The sequence below is a fragment of the Wasmannia auropunctata genome, unplaced genomic scaffold (assembly GCF_000956235.1).
Source record: "Wasmannia auropunctata unplaced genomic scaffold, wasmannia.A_1.0 LD336053.1, whole genome shotgun sequence".
NCBI lineage: Eukaryota > Metazoa > Arthropoda > Insecta > Hymenoptera > Formicidae > Wasmannia > Wasmannia auropunctata.
The window spans coordinates 3,307,661-3,330,352 of NW_012026837.1; the positions used below are offsets into that span (position 1 = coordinate 3,307,661).

The window sequence follows — 22,692 nt, forward strand, 5'->3', positions numbered from 1 at the left end:
AGCATATTCGCCAATAGGTAAAGGAAAGATTTCATTTTACGCTGATTAAACTTGCGTATTCTATACTTGCGTACGTCTATCCTCCTTTCAGAGGAAATCCCGTTAAGTTTGTTATCTTTAAGGCACATAAATATTTTATAAATCATACACTTCTGGTTATTTACAGAAGAGATATTTCTGACACTAGGTTGCGGACGAAAATGTAAAAGAGGTGTAAAAAAAGAGAGAAATTTTAGTTTGTTCGGGAAACGAATCGAGAACAAAGAGATCATTTTACGCTTGTTTCTCGCTCTTGTTATGTATAGATGTTGCACGTCGATTACGGCATTGTACTCTGTGTACCATCGCATCTTCTCATTGTAAATGTTTTCAGATCATTGTTTGCGATCATTTGATGTTAATACTGTATAGTTTATGACGTTTTATTAAGGATTAATAAAATATAGGCGATTAATTTCTGTCCGATCCCCTAATATATCGTGTGTATGGATTGTTTATATATTACTATTGTATTTTATATTATATATATTATTACTGCGATTATTATTGCGATTCGTTCCAGTGATTCGCTCGATATTAAAACGATAGAGGGTATTAAAAATCTTTCGATTGTCCCTTATGTAGAATAATTACTCAGGTTTGTTTAACATTTATAATATATTACGATTATGCTATTGTATTTGTATGATAATTTATATATAACACGTTTGAAATAAAATGTAACCATGAACACGTCAAACAGCGTCAATTGTTATTTATCACTTTATATATCTACCTGTGTATTAACGTGTCCCAAATTTGAGAACCTGTTTTTTCTGAAATTCGCATCACAATTGAAATATTCTCAAGAAATATCTTTGTTTTAGAATATTATACATATTCTAATACTTAGTATACATTTCCTCAGAAGAGATTTAACAACAAAGATTTTATAATATCAATATAATGCAGATCGAAGATAATTAAAAGCGAAACACGTATATCAATAATTAATTCTGTAGAAATCTTATTTTTTTGAGTGTTTCTTACTTTGTTGATCATTTTAATAAAGTATTCGATGAGATACTATAACAGTACTAAAATGTAATTACATTATTAAGATAAATGCGAATTACAAATTCCTGAATACCGACTTTGAACATTGTCGCTGATTTGTTGATAAATAATCGATATCTTAGAATATCAAGATATCCATTTCTTCTGACAAATCTAATTTTGTTCACCTGTTTTACGTTTTTTATGTTATTTAATAAACTGATTTGATGTTAATCGTTCTTATAATATCGATAAGTTTCGATTGATGAGAATACTTTAAGATATAAGACGATAACAAATAAAACCGTCCGTTTGTTTTCTGCGAAAAAGTGAACTATATGTTAACTTATTTTCTTAACTAATTTGCTAAATAATGTATTAATGGACAGAAAATATATGTAATAAAAAATAAAAATATATGTATGTATCAACTTCAGATCTCCCAAATATCTAATTATGTGCGTCTCATCTTTCTCATAGTAGTAAATTATATAACATTATTTTAATAATGTTGTTTGTTGTTGAATATATGCTGTTGATATTTTGCCAAAATGCATGAGAAGGAATATCATGTGTAGAGTATTATGATAAGAACTATTACAGACATTGCTAAAATACTTCGACTTTTCAAGTCCGTGATTTCCTTTTTGCTGTCCTACAATTATATGAGAATATTCCGGCGTTATTATGAAATATATGGAACGGTAAATTTCCGATCGAAAATGAAATCTAAATCTAGCCCAAGCTTCTAACCGAACTTATCAAACTTCAAATGCGGTAGTGAATCTTACCATTTCGAAAATTGCGTGGATATGAAGAGAGGGCACGAAGGGAAGACGTGAATTTATTTGAAAAATATTTAATAATAAACATTGACAATATACAGAGAAAATACGCCATAAGAAGTCGCTATGAGATTAATAAGAACCTAACAACTGGTCCAGACTTACAAAATATCATCAAATCAGACAATGATAAAGGTGTCACGAGTCACACCTTATATTCCTATCAATATTTCGCAAATAAAGTTCATCGAGGTTGACCATATATTCTTGCTATCTCTTATACCTCTTTTTTTTTCTTTTTACTCTTTCACCGATTTGCATGAATTTCTCTTGCGAGCTCGCTATTGCATTGAACTCTCGACCCGCACAAATCGCTTATGCGTTTGAAGAGGAAATCCGCAAGGAGACACAGAGAGATGTCAACGACGTTTCTCTTTGTGGATTTCTTTTCTTTTCTTTTTTTTTTTTATACATTTGCAAGAGAAGCGAAAAAAACAGGTGGCAATTTTATCTGTTTTTCTCAGCGATCCGAACGTCACTGGGCAATTTCTTCTTCATTTGTCATTTTGTTATCTTTGTGCTACCTTATAACGATTAATTAATTCGTGCTCTTGATTTTTCACCAATTTGTGAAGAAGGGGGTACGAATTTCTCGCTCATCCGTCACGCACGCACGCACGCACACACTAACAGCACATGAACGCAGGCATCATGTCTCATATTATAGATACATTAAACTTTACACGCACGCGTTGCTAGAAATATCATTAATAATAACGTCCTAATGTCATGGAACATCCTTCATTAATTTTTTCTTGCAATAATTCGAAAAGACTGGCACGGCGCTGCCGCGTCGGCTCGAGACATTTTTCGCTTTCGGGGCGTCGGTCAAATTTATACGCTCCTCCTCGCGTCGATTCTGCGATCGTACGACAAGGACGGAGGGAAAGGGGGGAGAGATCCTCCGGCAGCGCCCTGCTCAAATACCTAGGATATGTTGCTTGTAAGATGTGTCATTATGTAGTCATGTATTCATCTAGATTCATTTAAAAATCCCTTTACGGTATTTATCGTTAATTAATCATTATACGTATAATGTACGGTGCGTATCATTGAGTTATGTTACACTGCGCGATTCCACTAGTTCTGGATCTCATCATCGACGAGGGGTAAAAATCAATCATCGGCGGAGTTGAGAATTCCGGCACGAGATCCTCGTTTGCGTCCGTCGTTACAATTCGTCAGGATAGAAGAGATATCCCCTCTGTACGTCATTCTGATCCGTATTTTAAAAAGAATTTCACGAATCCCATCTCTTTCATTTTTAAAATACGGATCAACGTTGCGGAAATGAGCCCTTCAATCCGGAAAGGAAGGTACGCTCGACGAAGACCGAAGACTAATGTGACGGTAAAGGGGAGGAGAGCGGGGGATTCGGGACCATGATACGTAAACGTGCGGAAATTTGGCAGAAGTCATTGGACTTCCTCGTAAATTATATTATCATTCTAGATATGTCGCGTTCTTTGTGGACAACATTTTTTTTGACAGCCGAAAGAATTTCCCATTAATACTCCCCGTAATTCCTTTTTCTCGCTAAATAGCAAAGTTGGAAACGAAATCCATTAACGAGGCATTCCTTTAATGTCCAGAAGGAGAAATGAAGGACACTGGAAAGACGTGAGAGAATGGAGGGTCGGGGGAAAGGGAGGGGGAAGAGAGGAGAGAGAGAGCTGATCTAGCCTCTAGATTCTATGAACATCTTGTACGATAGGCCTGCTCGCAACGGTAACGCGCACACAGAAAGGGGAGAATCGAGGAAAGGAAATTGTGCATTTGTAGCGAAGATGAGACGCGACTAAACGCGAGGGGGAGGGGAGGAGGAGGGTGGGGAAAAAAGTGTCTCGCGCGACTCTCCCGTCTCGCTAATTTGAGCTTGACTTATTACGCTAGCCACTAATAATAATAGTAACCTATCGATAAAGGTATCGATTACGAGTAAATATAAATTGTAATTACAGTGTACAATATACAGGGAGATAAACCTCGCAGAATCTCTCTTTCTCTCGTGTGTTCGCTTTCACCCCCGCGTTGGGGCTGTGCCGCGGCTGCGAAAATCTCTAGTTTCCAAACGCTCGACTTTTTTTCTCTTCTCATCTGAACCCGCGCGTACGGTTCCTTGTGCTATTCTTTCACGCGGAAAGGGATGTCTGTGTGTGTGTGTGCATCTACCGAGAAACCGACGATTCTCGCGATCCTCATCAATTTGACACTCACGTCATTCACGTCACGACGAGCACGCACACGTCACGTTCCCTGACAAAATCCGTCCCCGGTTTTTTTTTTTTTTTTACGTATTCACTGCGTAATCAGTTAATTATTCTATGTTCATTAATTTAATCTATGTTCATTAATTAATCTATGTTCATTAATTTAACATTATCATGAGAATCTCCTGATAACCCTCGAATAGAGTATCATTTTTTTTTTACTTTCTGTATAGCGCACCGGTATATCTACTCGATCAGGAAGCAGTAGTCACAAGAAAGGGATCCAGTGACCGAGAACGCCGATCTGAATAGAAACCGAGACCGAGGGCGATACATTATAAAAAACAACCATCTACGAAATAGCAAGAACGAAAAGTATATTTATATAAAAAGAGTCATGTGCGTTCGGCAAAGAATTTCCATAAAACCTTAAATGTAAATACAAATGTTATGTCTCATACACATTTCGATCAGCGAAATACAACGAAATGTCGACCCGTACGTCACAATTAAAAAAAAAAAAGGGAAACGAAAGAAAAGCGCTACGACTTAATGTCTATCCGTATCGGCGTTTTCGATTACTCGATGTATTTCGCGTACAACTAGGTCGGCATTCAGCTGGACCTAATCATCCTTTGTGACGAGAAGACGAGTTCGTATTACAGGCACGCGCGCGAGCGAACGCGCGCGTCACTTCGACATCGAGAAACCGAAACGACCTGCTGAGTATGCAATGTCCACGCTAAAGAGTTGCTCGCACGATATATTGCTTATTGCCGATTAACGGCGGTCCGAGAGTAGCGCGGACCTTTTCCTCTCTTCTTACAGCACAGTGGACAGAGCCTCGTGCGTTCGCGATGCGCCCTTCAAGATCGGTTCACGCCAAGAGACGCATTCTACAAGTCTATCTTTGTTTACGTACTATTACTACGTTCTCGTTTCATTGGCATTGAGATTCTGCGCTTAGCGATTACAAGGGTGGATTCTGCTTAAACGTTTGTAAAACGTTGTAGTAAAAAAAAGAAAATTGTCATGTTTGTTTCAGTCGCTTAACTAAATAAATAAGTGGTACACACTGGGGAGGAGGGAGGGGTAGGGTTATCGCGTGATAAACTTAATATCGAATTCTTTTCAGAGAAAAGAGGGAAGAAGCGTTGATGAGACAATATGACCGTATTTGCCGCTCTGTTATAATACACGACAGGTGAAAGGATGCGATGAAATTGCCGTGCGGGATTCCTCGTGTAACTTAATGTTGTGAAAATTAAGTCTGCGGATCTCAAATTCAGTTTCGAAGTTCTAAAATTGAAACGGATCTTTGTAGCCGTTTTTTCTGTAGATCCCTCAAAACTTTTGGGTCATTTGATACAAGATGGGTACGTCGGTTTACGGTATGTTTGATATTTCAAAAAAATTATAAAAACAATACATTATACATGAGACAGTTCGAAATTGTGCCAATTGTGTTTGGAAATACGTTCAAAATTTTCTAAAATTGTAACTGTAATGTCCGCAAATAGAGCGTACAAAATGAGATTTCAGTGTCGAGACCCTGAATTGTAGGAGATAAATGAAGATCAAAAATGCGTTATCGCAATCGAGAAATCGATTTGATTAGACCCTGCGCAATTAGAATTCGGTATACTGTTTCAGTGGTGCAAGCGATTCTTGTCCCTGTCTTCTTCCGTTCTTTCTGCTACTCCTCTAAGTTTACTGAGAATTTTGGTTCGCAACCTACGCATACACAACACACGCGCGCGCAAAAGCGCATACACACACATATTTGGCATAGAAACCCTACCGGTCACGTGGATGCTTTTATTTCTTTCTAGGTCGTTTTTTTTTCTTTTTAACTAGCTACCTAAAGATCTCGTTTTTTTTTTTCGGATCACCTCGTGTCGGCTCGTGTCGACTGAAATCGTCAATGCCTCGCTGCCATGGCAGAAAACATCTCTATATACTGTAGGAAAGTATACTGTGTCATTTGCGGTAGTTATTCATTCAGTAATCGCGCGTTTGCGCTCATCTTAATTCCATCATCTAAATAAATTGTGTGCGTAAAATTGTTCTACAATATTTGTGCGAAATATTTAGGACTCCGTCGACTCGGCGGTCACCTCGAATTATTTTTAACACTATCTGCTAATTTAGACTATGAATGCAAATTGTATTGTGCAATGTTGACTTAAACGGAAATAATTACAACAAATGTACAGCTATATTACAAAGTATTTCGGTAAATTGGCAAACTGCATGAATCATGCATCGTATCGGACATAATATCACAACATTAATGCGTTTTACAGAAAACTATAAACATGAGAGAGAAAAAAATATAACTACTATTCCATTTAGTGGCCCGTGAAATTGTTCGCAAGATTAAAACGCTCGGTATCGTATTAAATGTGCCGACAAGAATATATACGACAAATATATATAGAAAAAACGTGAAGGTGTTATCGAAAATAATTTTGTGCGGTAAAATTCGAAAGTGCGAGAAGCAAGTGTGCCACTAGTTTTATTTCAATTTCAACATTTGAAAATTCAGTTCAAATTTGCTCGGACCGATTGATCGAATGGAAACGGAGAACGGGATAGAAGACTCTCCCCTGCGAATAGCTGCTGGCAGGGGAGAGACTTTAGAGGCGACTTAGAGGCGACTTCCGGCCGAACACGACTCGACACTTCGATGCGCCGACCTCGACGCTGCCGTTGCATTTACAGATCGATTTTTCTCGCCCAATTTCAATCGTCGTTCATACAATTCTCGAAGGTACTATTTGAAAGATTTGATGTAGACGGTGCTTTTCGCTAGTTTCACGTTAACAGTAGTCTCCTGTTCGGACGATTTCTCGATGTCGAGGATGTCAGCGGTGTTGTCACGATAAAAACCGGCGAGTCAGCATGCGTGGGAAGGGTCCAGGCTCGTCGTCTCGTGGGTGATCTCGAAGATGGCAAAAATGACAATGATGATTGTGTCGACTTGCGTCTGGTCATGTTCTGCTGAGTATAACTTGGAAGGCTCTCGAGCTCTTGCTACTAACGATCCATTTAGTATGGCGTAAACCTGTTGTAGCCACCTCGGTATACCGTTGCCTGCAAAAATAAAAATACATGAGATACAAATCTTGGCGTGAGATATAATACGCCAAACTAACGTGACTAAACCGTCGCGGTGTCGCGGCGTATTTAGCATTAAACGTAACCATTTGCTTTTATGCGCCGCGGCCGAGACGGCTCTCTTTCCTAACGCCTCTTTCCATTCTAATGGCGTTGCAGTCCAAATCGAGCTTTGGCACCTACTGTTCTCTTCATATACCTGCGTGGTGCGCACGCTGATTATATATACAGGCATATGCGACCTACGGTTTGCAGACCGATTCCGAACGGTTGCAATTTTGAGAGAGGTTTTCGCGACGAGGGATACCTCCCGGTGGTCCTTCTCCGGACCTCCGGAGAAGAGACGCAAGCGTATGAAAATCTGTCCGGTTCTACCGGAAATCGAACCCGGGATCTCTGGCATAACAGACCAGTGCGCTGTCTGCTCCGCCACGCTCAACCGTCGTTATTTACGACATAATAACGGATGGGTGGCTCCATTCTCCACCCCATACGGATGGCGGTGCCCGCGTGGGGGAGATCTACGCGCGCGATTTAACGGCATGACTTATACCGTTAAATGAAATCGTAAAAGTACATCTCGTAATCGAAGCTCTCTTCTTACTTACCCCGTAACCCGCCACAGGTCCGATGCCATGTCCGAGGTAGGGATCGGCGTATTCACGCCCGTAGCTGGAAGGACAATAAAAAAAAAGGAGCGATTTTAATAACCGTGAGATTTTCCGCTTCGTTGAAATCGAATTCATACCCGCGTATTCACTTATATAAAACTTCCGATTTTCCCCGCTGTCTTCCGCGAGGAAGATCGAGAGAGGAAATTGAATGAAAGATGAGAAAAACGCGACGTACGGAATGCGTTTGGGTATGAAATCGATTTTAATACTCATATTTTGTACTTGATATTCCTCTGTTTGCGCTGGATGCAAAGATACCGATGTGATAGCGGCGTTAAGCGCGCTTTAAGGTTTCTCGGGGAGTGTGTCTGGACTTTCGTCGGGACTGTCGGGACGGGTCTGGATTTCGGGAATGTATTTGCGACTCCTAAGAGCTCGTCCGCGACGTCGGGATTTGCTGTAAGGAACGGACTTGTCGTGTTAGAATTCTGCTGATGTGTAACTGATAATTCTTCTCTTTCGAAGAATTAGTATTGAAGGCTGAAAGGGGGATGTGAGAAGAACGTGGAGGTTGCCGGCAAATATAAAGGAAGATGCTGATAGTGAACATCGTCAGGGATAGCGAGACGAAGGCAATTCATTGCGATGCTCAATGCACGATGTACGTACATTCACCTCGACCTCACTCTCGTAACGGGGGCGAACCGATGACTTCAAAGCGTCCCCGAATCTATACATGTGTATCTGCGTGTCAGTAGGAGACTGCATACTGACCACAGCTATGATGGGAGAATCATGGGCTCTTCATATCGATAATGAAGACAATGTGCGTCGTAATTCCAAATGTGCCGAGTGTGCGTGTGTGCTGTTACGAGAATGAACTCGGGATGTACTAGTATTAAACATGTGAACATTCCATCTGATATTAATGAATTATAATTTATTCAAGTTGTTATACATTTTTTAAGAATGCAAGAATTGTCACATATTTTTCTCATTGTATAACTATTTTTCAAAATGTAGAATTACGTAAAAAATAATAAATGTAATGTACATATTAAAAAAATATTTATGCAATGAGAAAAATGTATGACAATTTTTACATTCTTAAAAAATACATATATTGTAACAACTCAAATAAATTATAATTTATTGATATTTATTGAATTTTATTGAATATTTTTTTATCTTTATTGAATTTTGCACGGACTTCGTTTCAACAAATTTTTGATTAAATAAGATCAGCGGTAGGTATATAATTTAATATTAAGTTTCACACTCTCACAAAAAAAAAACTGGCTCCAGTTTTGTTAAATAATCCGTAGGTGGAAGCTGGCTCGCTAAATCTGGGACGTTCTATATCAAATGTGAAGGAGAGAAGGAGGGAGAGAGGGGGAGAGGAGAGAGAGAGAGAGAAAAAGAGGTCCTGGAGGATTCGTGGTGAGTGAGAGTACATACACGGGGGTTTCTCGGGTGAAAATGTGGTGCACTTACCCCGCGACTGCGGCATATCCTGCGACCGGTTGTGCCGCAGCTGCAGCTGCGCCGTATGCGCGCGCAGCCACCGCCGTGTAGGTTGCTGCAGCTGCGTACGTAGCCTGCTGTGCCGTTGATAGTGGTGTCTTCAACAATGGTGAAGCTGCGGCTGCGGCTGCCGCGGCCTGAAACAACAACCATGACCCGCCATGCAAGGCTCAAGCAAGCTCGAAGACAGACAGAGAGGATGATCTCAGCGAGAAACGATACTATAGTAACGATCGTTCCTAGAGGCTCGTGTCGTTGCACACAGAAAACGTAGCTCTAACTCCACGAAAAATGACAATTGCGATGGGAAAAGGGGCACAGAACAACAGAAAGAACATTCGGAAAATGTATCAACTCAATTTATAGCCATTATCTATGAAACTGCAATTCTACAAATATCCAAACTCAAATAAAAAAATAAGTGTGCACTCCTTTTCCAATCTCAATTAATCAATGTCATCCACTTAAATACGAAAGAAGTAAAAAAAGTTTTAATCAAGAGTGACTTATCTGTTCTATAAATATCTGATTTGTATCAATAGAATACAACTGTGAAATGATTGCATTAGGCATGTGTAATTTTGCTTGTAGTAAAAAAAATATTTTAAGACTTCTAAATAACTAAAATTATATGAACTACAATTTCGACGTTAACAGAAACCACGAGCAATCATTTTCTTTGCCATGATTCTAAAATATTCTTTTTCTACGCAATGTTACACATGTTTTGCAGCCTTACTAAATCTTGTTATATATTTTTAATAAAATTAATATTTCAAAATTTATTTATTTCACATTTATTTGAAGTTTCGACAATAAACTTTCGAAATAAATGGAATGTACTACTATCTAACTGTTTGCTAACGTTTTCTATGTGCAATTACTACGTGAAACGCATCAACGTCGTTCGTTGCGACATCGATAGAACAGCGAGATGCAACAGCCGAGTGACATTTTCAGGCTTGAATATATACAAAAAAAAAAAATATTGTCGAAAACCCTTGCATCGCATTTCTCTCGCTGTTTTAAAAATGTCAGTGCATGGATATTCAAACATTTCGAGCATATAACTAACTGTGACACTCGAAGCTGTATTTTATACAAGCTTCGAAAGGGATATTTTATTTACAAGGAACATGATCTGGTCTGGAAACTGATATTCAATTTCTTTATGACATCAAGCGACTATATTATCGAATATTTTGCAATAATGCAAACATTCCACTTTCTAATTATGAATCCTAAAATACAGAAACGTAATAAAAATAAAAGTTCTTCATCCTTTACTAATTTCGAAATTTTTCGTACACATTAAAATGTTGAAATGGGAAAATTATACTTCCGAAATTCTTTCATAAATACTTTTTCTTTGTTTCATAAATAATCGTGGATATTGAAACGAAAAAAAAAATGGCGAGATGTAAAAATGTCATGCAACATGAAGATTTATGAAAGTAGCCACTGTGCAAGATAAAAGATTTTAAAACTACAGATATACGAAATAGAAAAGAATTGAGATGACGAATCCTTTTTATTCACTCTCGACGCAGGCCTGACCGATGGAAAAGAAAACCTTTCTAAAGTACCTTCCAAAGTAATCTCGAAAATACTTTTACTTAATTAATTCAGAGTATAGGACGGAGTTTTGTTTCGACAATGAAACGATAGAGACGAAGCGTTAAGAAAAAATTCCTAATAAACAACAATAAATAATCGCTCCGATCTGTCGAGCGTGTCGACCATGTGTTGTAACTATTGTCGTCTCCGGGCCAATAAGTAAACTCACTCGAGTGAGTCTCGCGTTGAAAGGGTCGTCCCACAGTTACGTAGCTGGAAATAACTATACGATGTTTAAACAGCGAACCCCCACAAGTGTTTACACGTACAGCATCGAAATCTCGCTCGACGCACGAGGGGATTTATGCCCGATGAAGATAGGGCTGTTGAGCGCACCCACTCATTGGCGCCGGGATGATGGGGTGGGAAGGCCCTACGTGCATCTAGGATGCGCAATCCGATACGCCGTGGTATATGTATTCCATTAAGCGACAACGTAACACTCGCGCGCGCTCAGATGCTCGCGATTTCCATGACATTTCCATTCGCGCGTTTGACCTAAACGCGAATGCAGTTTGCTCGAATACCGTCGAGTCAAGAGTGCATCCTGAAAGCCTGGGGGGGGGGGGATTAAGTCTCCGTTTTAAGCTCGATCAAACCGCATAGTTAATTTACCGTAAAATTATATACGTAATCTTGCGCAATGCTGTAAGAGACACGCGATATCTACTTTATAAATAGCATTTATACCAGTAATTATAGCTGAACATTGTATTATACGTGTTCTATTAATAAATAATTAACAGAGAGAGAATATAATCATACTACAATAATGAATTTACATCTGTATTATATTACCTGAGTGTGACGGAAATTTCTATTTTTTTCTCGTGAATTTTATTTAAACTTCACGTAGCCGAATATTTTTACAACAAAATTTAAGATCAAATAGTAATTAATCAAAAATCGCCACGCGCATATATTTGCAAGTATAACAAATCAAAATTCCATGCAAATTATGTAATTGCTAATATATTATGTATAATTTAATGTTAGCTATTCAACGAAACTTTACTTAAATATTAAATAGATGAATTATCATTTCATTACATCGATATAAACACAAAGAGCGATGATGTAAAAGGAATATTACAGCATACTGCCAGTCATAATTTCGAAATGTCGAGCATTATTATATCGTCCGTACATTGATCAGTAGAAACCATTATTTCGTAATTAATGAAGGAAAACGATGCAAATATATATTCCAAGAATTTCTGGATACTAAATCTGATTGTTTGCAGTTATGATGGAACACATCATGGTCTATAATATCAATTCAAAGTCCGATAGTAAAACTTGTTCAGACACTTGAAAATTAAAAAGCAATGTGACTTTTAATAAAAATCTGAACTTTATTTGATTTAAATGAAAACATTCTCATTGAATGACGAATACCTCGGCACGGTCAAAGAATTTAGATGAAAAGAGAGTAGAATATTCTGGGCAGTGTGCGCCGGATTAATAATGCAGACGGGAAATACAATTTTTTGAATAGAGCCGCTCGTAGTTCCGCAAGAACGGCAGACCGTTATCGGGCGTTCAATAATTTTTGACATCGCGGACGAATAACGGGCTGCAAAAGCAGCGCGAATTGGCTCGCCGGCTCGCGTATCGCGACGAAAACACGATTTAGTCGGCGCCAGAAACTTTCGGCGGTCAGCAACGGGTTGTTATTCGACGTTTTGTCACGAAAAAAGGCAGCGAGGGGAGAGAGCGGGATGGGGAGGGGTAACGCGGCGAACGAGAGCTGTTTTGCCACCAGGAAGAAAACAGGACGGCGTATTGAAAGCGGAGCAAGAGGCGCCAAGTTGCTCCGCAAGTTGCTTTCCTCGAGTGAAATTTCGTTCTGGAACTGTGTTCAAAATACGCGGAGAATTTTTCGTCAAAGAGCGACGACGACTCGATTCTACTCGCGGCAAGAATTACGTGATCCCTCCAACGCGTACGATCGCGTAATGATTCGCTTTCGATGAGATATCGTCGGAAACAAGAGGACGATAATTCCTCGCGAATCCAATTTCCGGGAGCAACCGACTGGAAGTGCCGAGATCGTGGCAAAAAACGGTCCTGTTGTCGCCGCGCGAGACTGGTGATTATAGCTTTTTATCTCGTAGTCACAAGTCGATTCAGCGCCTCGCTGTGGTCGGACTCGCGAGTACTCTTTTTTTTTTCGCGTCGGACCACCATACTCTTTCTCGCGCTTCGTACCTTTCGTCCGAGAATGACCTGTTAAACGGCGCAACCGCAGATGCGAAACCTCCGTTTACATTGTGGTGCAGGTGAAACGCTTAACAATTAAATCCTAACGGCGACGAAGGTCGCCGAATGTAAGCTTTGCTTAGCGTTTCGACGCACCAAAGATAATAGCTTCCGTAATGCAAAGAGAATATAATTGTGTGATCGCTCCTACATACGTATTATCAATTTTAGAATATTATTGATAGCAGAAAAGTATAACAAATATGCTATATCAGTTATTTTGTACTTTTATTATTTAAAAATGTTATTTATCAATATTTGCTATCCTTCAAACAATAAAGTTTTTAATAAAATTGACTATAATCTAATATCTTTATTTTGAAGCGCGTATTGGCAAACATTTTACGTTGCGATAATAAAAATTACATCTTAGCATGTTTAATCGATTTTAATAATTGGAGACTGTATAAAATTACAAAATTTTGAAGAAAGTCTGGTCTTCTTTCCTTCGGATTACTTCAATTTTCCATCTCTTCGCGCCTTTTTTCTATTTTTTTTATCTTTTATTAGCGTTAAAGCATACACTAACAAGCTAAAGATAAAAGTCCTAATTTTTATTCGCAACTGTAAAAATATCCGGTAGATAACAAGAAGCCTAGAACATCTTTTACAGTACACAAATATATACGATCTCTGTATACCTATATTATTCGCTGACTGAAAGCTAGCTACAAGTCCGACGAGTCCTCAATTAAGGTAACGAAAAGACTTTCGAAATATTTCACGGATACGGGTATTCAATTCCCCTGGAAAAGAAACGCAAATTAAACCGATGCGGACCGAACTAATTATCGGACCGAAGTTAAATAAGCCGAACATTTTAACCCTACCCGCGAACTTTCTGCTACTTCCAAAGCCGAACTCGAATTTCTCAATGTTGCTCAGCGGTTGCTGTACACATTTAACTAATGTACAATAAGTAAAAATATTTACCATATTTATTCGTATTTTTATAGTAATATGTGTAATAGTCTAACATAATAAAATAAAATAAAGAAGTAAATTCATTACAAGAGTGTAAGATTAAATTTCTACGGAATTGAACGAATTTATAGATTACAATTGTTATTGTACATACACATACACAAGTCTTTCCCTTTAAAGTCTAGATCTGACATTTTATGATTTAATTGCGGACTGTGATCACAATTCCAAAAAGTGATTATTGTACTCAAGATATATAAAATATATGACAAGCTGCCATATGTTTTTATATAAATCCAATTTGATATAAATTGTCTATATTGTGTCCTGATTATATCCTTTAAATTTAAATTTTACAATTAACGTCTTTCAAAAGAAGAGAAAGTGCAGAAAATTCCTACGTATAAACATCTAGAATATATGGCCCGATTTCGTGCTGTGTGCCGTTGACATTTAACACGCGAATATCCTCGCGCGGATCCGGCCGGGATGAACCCGTCAGTCGTTAAATGACGAGTGTTTCTCGATGACGTTGATTTACGGCGGTCTCTCGACAAAGTCGAAGAAGAGGTTGGCAATTGGGCCGACTCTGTTACGCAGACGGCTCGTAAATTCTCGCACGGACGAGGCTGCTCCGCCAACGAAAATGACACGCGGCTGACGTGGTCTTGTGCTGGCCGTCGAATTCGTAGATTGTGCCCCCGTCTAAATTAGCCGCGAAAAATTCTCAGCGCGCGCCTAGACAATTTATGACCCCAGCTCGTTTGAAGACACCCTTCACGCTTTCCGATCACGGAATTCTCGCCGAACGCGAGAACCCCGTTTTCCCATTTAGCGTCAACAAACATCTCGTTAGTCGTTTTTAATTATTATTTACGTGCACGATTCGCCACTAAGCTCGTTTTTATACACGCCTTCGATGAAAGAACGATTTATTTAATACCCATTTCCGATAAGCTACTTACAGATCATACGAGATAGCGACGAGAAAGCAATATTTATACGCCGCAATTTTTATACGCTGTTTGATGTATTCTTCATTTTTAATGTTTAATAAAAATAAACATTTATTTATTACAGTTATTTCGCTTTAGCTAAAGCCGACAGTAATTTTCTAGTAACTCGAACATCGCCGTCGTTGCTTCGATTCTCTAAGGCTGAATTTTCTCTTACAGAATTTGTGCGAAAATTCCTGGCGCTTCGATATCTCCTGATATATTGATAATAAATTTCTTCACAAGGGACATGAAAATTCCTGAAGCAATATACCTCGACGCCGGGACATTCATAATACAAGGCGCTTGCGCAACAACATCATGATATCGGAAGACTTTTGAGATGTCTGCCAGCGATGCTCTCGTAAAGTGGTTACTCGTGCGTATAATGCGTTCAACAAATGGTCATTGCTCAGTGACTCAGAACTACAAAACGGTCCCCGCTTTGATATCTACTGGCTTCAGTATTTACGACTGCATTATATAATAAGAGTATTATTTGCTTAAATTTTGTAGTAGTTTCAGTATAAGACAATCTACCTTAAAACGATGCATTATTTAAAATCATCATGTTGATCTCCAAAATAAATTCTAGATACATCATCAAAGCTTAGTCCGTTTCACCCTTTCTCGCGATATTTGTATCGCGATGTGACACAACAATGTAATAACATACAAGTCGCGTGTATTTCAGAATATCCCTTCCCCCATAATCAAAGCATTCGTTTAAAAATATACGAATCCTCGTATTTAAAAGTCTAGAATTCTGGATAGATTTCTATTAAAAATTCCTAATTTTTTTTACAGTTGAGTGTCAAGAAATATACATCACGTGGAGTGTTTAATTTAGCTACAACACCATATAATTAAAGTACGAATCCAATGGTACGGCTATACCGTCTACCTTAGCGTAGCTTTCTAAATCACACGAAACCTGCCTACGCCACTTTGTCTACTTGGTCCGCAAAAGTACAAAGCTCCCTCAGAGTTGAGGAACTCCAAAAACGACACACTTATAGTTGCGTGCATTTATCAACAAAATGTTTGCTCCACTTGTATAGGCCTCCTACGACGTATCTCTAGGTCTGTGCGACGCATGCTCTACTGACTGAAAAAGGCGACATTACATGCTGTCTTCACGCTAAATATCAATCGAGGATCACAGAAAAGGAACAAAAAAAAACAAGAAACGCAACGGAGGAGAAAAACCTCGTCAGCTGAAACAGCTCTTCTACAGCTCCCCTAAACGACCTTCCATCGCAGGAAAAGTTACAGCGAGATTTTCATGGAAGGGAGGATCTTTTTTTTTTTTTCAGCAAAGAGCGGATTGGGAACACGTTTAACTAAGTAGTCGCCGACAATCGGTGAGCACTTCAATCTTGCGAACAAACGGAAACGTGAAAAGAACAAAGAGAGAACAGACTGAATAAAACAGAAGAAGAAAGAGAGGGATGTATGTATAGATAAAACAGACGAAGAAGACGAGAGAAGAACAGGCGGACCCTTAATTCCTACCTCCAGGGCGGGCGCTTTAGCCTGAAACACAAACGGCAAACCTGAAAAGAAATTCCGGAAGGATACCGTACGGCGGAAAAACTCGAGCTCGAGTTTTTACACGAGGGAATTAAGCCCTCGTTTTAAGTGAGTTAAATCCGCCTCCCCCTCCCCAACGCCGTTCCCGATGCAAACGCAAAAAAATGTGTACGATCGACGCGCGTTAGTGTTATCCATCATTCACTTTTTCTTTCGCTCATCCCCGTGATTGTATGTGTCGTCGATTAATAATCATCCCTTTAAACAACAGAAGATTGACGGGAGAAGAATATAAAGGGGGAGAGAAAATGGGGACAAAAATGACGCGGAGGTGGATGGAACAGTGCATAAAGATGCATTTAGGCAACAAGATGCAACAAGATGCCGCGCAATTGAGAGATGGCAGAGTAACTCTCGTATAAACGAAAAACGCGAAGTTTGTCTCGAGATTGTAGGTCCTAAATAAATCACAAATTAATCCGATAGTTATACATTATAATGTAGCGCGTTCGGAAAGTTTAATATTAAAAAGTGCAGCTTCTAAACTTTACTGTCTGCATTCTTTTCTTGTTGAAAATTTGGGAAGAAATTTTTTATCAAATCACATTAAAAAAATAATTATAATCACTAAAAATGTATAATAAAAATTATACGATTCATTCAGTGTTTCTGTAATTTTCGATATAATTTTCATCAAACTAAATTTCTTATTAAAGACAATTTCTTACTAATTATTAATGCAATTGGAGCTAAAAGAATTGAAACGCCGTTGACAATAGTTTGTTATATGTAGTTGTAACTGTTGAGTTCGAAATTGTTTTTCGACGAAAAAGCTAATTTCAAATCGAACGTCATCAAAACGGCCGAATGTAAAATCCATTCACGCGGGAATGGTGTCAGAGAAACCGAGGCATCATCGGGGCAGAAATAATCATCTTGGCAGTTAGTAGTGCTCGCTTTTTTTTCGATCAATCGTGCCGTCGGATGCATCGGGATTTTTACGTGAACGAAACGAAAGAGAAAGAGAGAGAGAAAGAGGAGGAAAACGAAAGAGACAGGCGAAAAATGAGATACAATGAGAATGGCGAATGATCGGAACAATGTAGAACGCGAGATAGGGATGGCGTAATTGTTATCGGTTTCTCTCTCGGCGTTCTCTCGTGTGTGCAAGCCTGGCAAAATGTGTGTCAACTAACGTCAGCTGTTGCTTGAGGCCATTCCAGCTAAACGGGTCCACCAAGAGATTACGGGACTTTAGTCAAAATCTCTGCGCTCATTTGTCTCGTCTTACAGATACTGCGCCGCATTCCGCTTCCGGTGCACGTGCAAATAAGCGTTTTCCGTTTGCTCTTCCGAACGGGCCACATGCATTCGAGAATATTTTGGGCTTGCAAAAAGGCGGTTAACGTCGTAACGACCGTGATATTACGAAATCTTACAAAATTTTTTGAATGCTATTATTAATAGTTATGAAAGAGATACCTTAATATATGTAATAAAAATACAATTTTTGAAGATAAATTTGAAGAAGAAAGTAACCAAGCCTTATTTCTCTGTTAATTACGCGAATAGATTTTATTCAATAATATATTTATATTTAATTATTTAGATATTTAGAATTTAGACGACTCTCGCTGAAAAATACTTTCTTCTGACTATCATTGAAAAATTAACTACAAGAAAAAATTTGTGAAAAAAATCTATCAGTAAAGTTTTATCGAATGCGTGACTCCCGACACCACAGTAAGTTTGCGTCGAGAGCGCTTTGTATCGATTCCATCGGCGACGGTCCGCCGATTGCCCGATTAATTATGTCCGCTCGATGTCCCGTCCGTGTAGCGCAACATAATGAAAACGCGTCAACGCTCGCGAGGGTTTGTTTTCCGATTAATAGCCGATTATCAGTCGGCGATCGCGACGTGATTGATTATCGCGCGCCGTTTCCATTTAACCGGGCGCGCGCGCCTCTCTGACCCTCCGCCGTGTTCTTCGATTTAATTAAAAACTCGTTGGAGTATATTCCGTGTCTCGATGGCCGCGCAGCTATCTCTCGCCCAGTGTCTGCGGTCTCGCGTGCACCGGAAGCGGGAAATAATCGTCCGCGGGAATTAATGGAAAATCGAAAAATGTCTCACCTGCAACCTGTAGTTGGGATCCTGCGTCGCTGCGTGAGCCGCGAGGAAGGGGTCGTAGTAAACACTGAAAAAAGTAAAAAAGCACCAATGAGTAACGCGCAACGGCTTATCCGCTTGTCCGCCACTGCGTCCGTAGGGATTACCGAATTTTCTGATTTTACGATTTCTCTCCCTGGGTGAAGTGTAATTAACGTTACAATCCGCGCGTCCAATTATTTTCATTTAAAAAGATTTAATACCCCTTTCATTTACATTTATATCGCTTTTGAAAAAAAAAAGTTTTGCAAATTTAACTGTGCCCGTGTATTTTGCGCGCAAAATATTTATAAAGACTTCAATATTGAATACGACAGGGACATCCGGTTAAAAGCTGTCACTTCAAAGAACCTTTAATCTTCCGATTCAATAATGCACAACGCTCGTTTAATAGACGTCGCGTATTAAACATTGCGTTCGGTCGGGAATAAAATTGGAAATTTATTTCTGGGATACGATAATCCCTCGCTTTGCGAGGATAACGCCGGGATGACAGAGGCGATAAACTTTGTCTCCCCCCACCCCTTCCCGCCCCGGGAAACGAAGTTTGCTTTATGCGCGAAGATCATAAATTATGCCGAGGAAAAGGTTGATTGCTTTATATTGCGTCCGCACAGAAGCATTCGCAATGGAATTAGTTTTATGAGTAGCTCGCTCCCATTATTATTATTCTCGTTGGAGGAGATCGTTGTTAAAAGTCTATTTAACTTGAGTAAGTAATAATCTTGTTTTAAGAGAGCCGGAGTAGGAAAAAAAAGCTTGTTGACTTTATGGGATACGAATTCGCGCTTCGTTTTGACTGCACGCTGTCAGGAATGAAAAAAGTTGCGGGACGAAGCACTATTATCGCGTGTACACATACGGGACATTTCCCGTAAAATGCGAGCGCAATTTCAAGAGTGAATTCAACGTACTGGTAACGATTAAAAAAAAAACGCACATTCAACATTCGTTCTGTCCGACTTTGTTTAACGCTCTTAAATACTACCTTTAGATCCACGAAAAACGTAAGTAATCGAAGACGGTGTACTATTAGGAATATATATATATATATATATATGTCTAGCAAATATTTGTTGGATAAAAACCGTGCTGCCTTGTTTTATCAATATTGAATTCGACAAGAATATACATCATTTCTATATTATTTACGTATCTTCGTAAGTATAATCAAGTTTATCGACAATATTTTGAATCCCTATACCGTTATTATTATTATACGAATAAAAAAAAAATTGTCACTGTATCGTGTACGTCGGAAACTATCGACTGCTCTTGTAACGAGAGCGGACTTTCCAGACCATCGCGAAAATATTTACAAGTATACAATAAGACATTTGAGATCAATGGGACAATATATGTGGCAACCTAGACCCAGTTCATATAAAGTTTTATGCCAAAAATTGGATTTGAAATGCAAAAAAAAAAAACTGTAACTCGAAAACAAATCAGATAGGATAAATATACTTATGCTTGAGCTCTTATTTAACTGTTTTCGTTATTTTTCTGTACATAAAATTCATTCTTAAAATTATATGAATATTTTATTAATATTATACGTAGATGTGGCAAGTACTACGTCTATAATATGAATATTTTATTAATCTACTGTACTTTATATTTATTTAGAAAGTAACTTGTTAATGTGTGCCCGGCGTAAAACGATGTGCGCGGATTCAAGATAAAACACAACGTCATTTTCTTCTCTATAATCTGCTTCATGTTAATAATTTGAATTTACAAATGAAACGACACGGGCTTTAAATTAAAATGCATAACATGTATATACACATATATATGTAGATATTGGACTTGACAAATCCGATTTCGCGGCCGGGGCGTGCATCGATGTAACAGGCTTCGAAGATTGATTTTCGTCCGTATTCAAATTTTTCATTCCTGCCAACGCCATGTCCAATTCCGTAACGTTAAAATGAACGAACGATTGACGGTTCGACGCGAATGCTTGCTTCTAAAAATCCGGAATGATAAAAAGTTCAAAAAAAAAAGAGTAAAAAGAGATAAAGTGTCTACATCCTACGATTTTTGATTTTTAATGGAAAAAAAATAACGCGCGCGCGCGCGATCGCCGCGACACGATAATCCGCGCTGATCCGACAGTCGCGTTTTAATCTTCTAATCGGTCAAAGTGCAGTTGGGCGGAATCGAATCTTTTTTTTCTCTCCCGGGCGTGCCTCCTCTTTGATCGTCCTCGGCAGGGAAGCAATCGAGCGTCCTCCCGCGTTTTCCCGCTCGTTCTAAGTCTCCGTTTTTTGGCGAGAAACGAGCGAGCCGCGGGCCGCTCTTTCTCTCTGTCGCAAATTATAATCCGCATTGTGCGCGGGGGTTACACGGGAGAGCGTTTGCGGGAGATGGGTTTAGGAAGGTATAGACACATGCAGTGTGCAAACGCAGTGAGATTGACAGGCAAAGCCTTAACGAGCGACGCGTGCGAACTCATTGCAGCGAGTAATTTTCCCACCGATATCGTTTTCGATATCACTCGACGATCTTCGACGCGCGATAAAGTGATGGAGTGTACATGTTCAACGATATATACTCCCGCAATTCAGTCGCAATACAGTTTTAAATGAGCGTTATCGACCTGCGAGTCATTAAAGTTCTTTACGCCAATCCGATCATTAATATCCGTGAAAAATTAAATTTTCTAAATAAGCGGCTAAAATTTTTGGCAAGGGATTCATAAAAGTAGAATCCGATTGCTGATAATAAGATAATAATTTTATGGAAAATGTAATTTGTATCTTAAAGTTGGAAAGAAGGATCCTTCGATCAGATTAGATGCAAACAAAAAGTTTATGTATCGTATGTTGTATCAAAAATAAATAACATAATTAGTCGGAAAACGCGATCTAACGGTTTAAACTCACGGGTTAAGTTTTATCGCATGGAAGAACTAGTGGCGTATAAATCACGCTAACTACGTAAGTACTGATCGTTAAGAAGAAAAGGGCTATCGCGAAAAAGTCTTTGGAAACTTTAACGACGCGCACGCACCTCTTTCACACCCCGGCGGGTACGTAAATTAATTATCGTCGTTACACCACACGTCCGTCTTTTTTTTTCTTTATCGCCCGACGAACCCTCTCGCGAAAGTTTCGTAAACGCGAAAAGTACTTTCCGAGGTGTGCTCTTGATTACTCGCTGCAAGAGAAATTTCACCAAGAGGATACGTACAAAAGATGTGAAACAAGCGGGGGAGCACAGATAAGACAAGTCCTTTTAAGATGGCCGGTCTGGACCACATAGAAGTATTCCCATGGATCGAGATACGTGCTCTATTAACGGCGTTTATGTTTCGTTGAAAAAGCACAGAAAGCTCGTAATGAGTCGACGAAATATCACAGCTTCTGATAGTCCGAAACGTGCGATATACTGATTCGCATTATCTCCCACCAATTCGAGATCGGCTCAAATTATCGCAAAATGCGCCACGTACATGATCCAATTTAATTTAAGACACCCGACATTAGAACGCCGCTTAACAGAGTACTCTCTCTCTTTCTCTTTCTCTCCACCGAGTACAGGGAATACCTTCTCGTCGTCCGGTTGAACGCCGGTTAGACGCAACCTGACCTGGCCCAATACTTACGCGGGTGCGAAGGGGTGCAGGGCCGTGGCCGCAGCTGCAGCTGCAAGTGGCCCCGGATTCCTGGCCAGCGCTAGGGCGGCCGCGCTGGTTGGAAAAGTCGTCCTCGCCGCTCCAACTCGGCCGCGTTGTATGGCGACTCCTCTAAGCGCCGCAGCTGCAACAACACACACGCGACACGCGCGCACATGCACGATTAACACAAGGTCGCCTACCTTGGACGCTTACGTTG

At 39.4% G+C, this 22,692-nt stretch overlaps 1 protein-coding gene across 1 annotated transcript in view; it reads right to left on the bottom strand.

The window, feature by feature from the left end:
• Window positions 1-1,878: 1,878 nt before the first annotated feature.
• The window catches only part of LOC105451297 (RNA binding protein fox-1 homolog 2), a 108,746-nt gene continuing 87,932 nt past the window's right edge, over window positions 1,879-22,692 (bottom strand). Inside the window, exons 8-12 of the mRNA XM_011691668.1 lie at window positions 22,464-22,617; window positions 18,815-18,878; window positions 9,319-9,485; window positions 7,819-7,882; window positions 1,879-7,186 (exon numbers count right to left, since the gene is read on the bottom strand). Coding sequence (XP_011689970.1) covers window positions 7,142-7,186; window positions 7,819-7,882; window positions 9,319-9,485; window positions 18,815-18,878; window positions 22,464-22,617 — 494 coding nt within the window. The 3' untranslated portion in view covers window positions 1,879-7,141. The remainder of the gene's footprint in view (window positions 7,187-7,818; window positions 7,883-9,318; window positions 9,486-18,814; window positions 18,879-22,463; window positions 22,618-22,692) is intronic.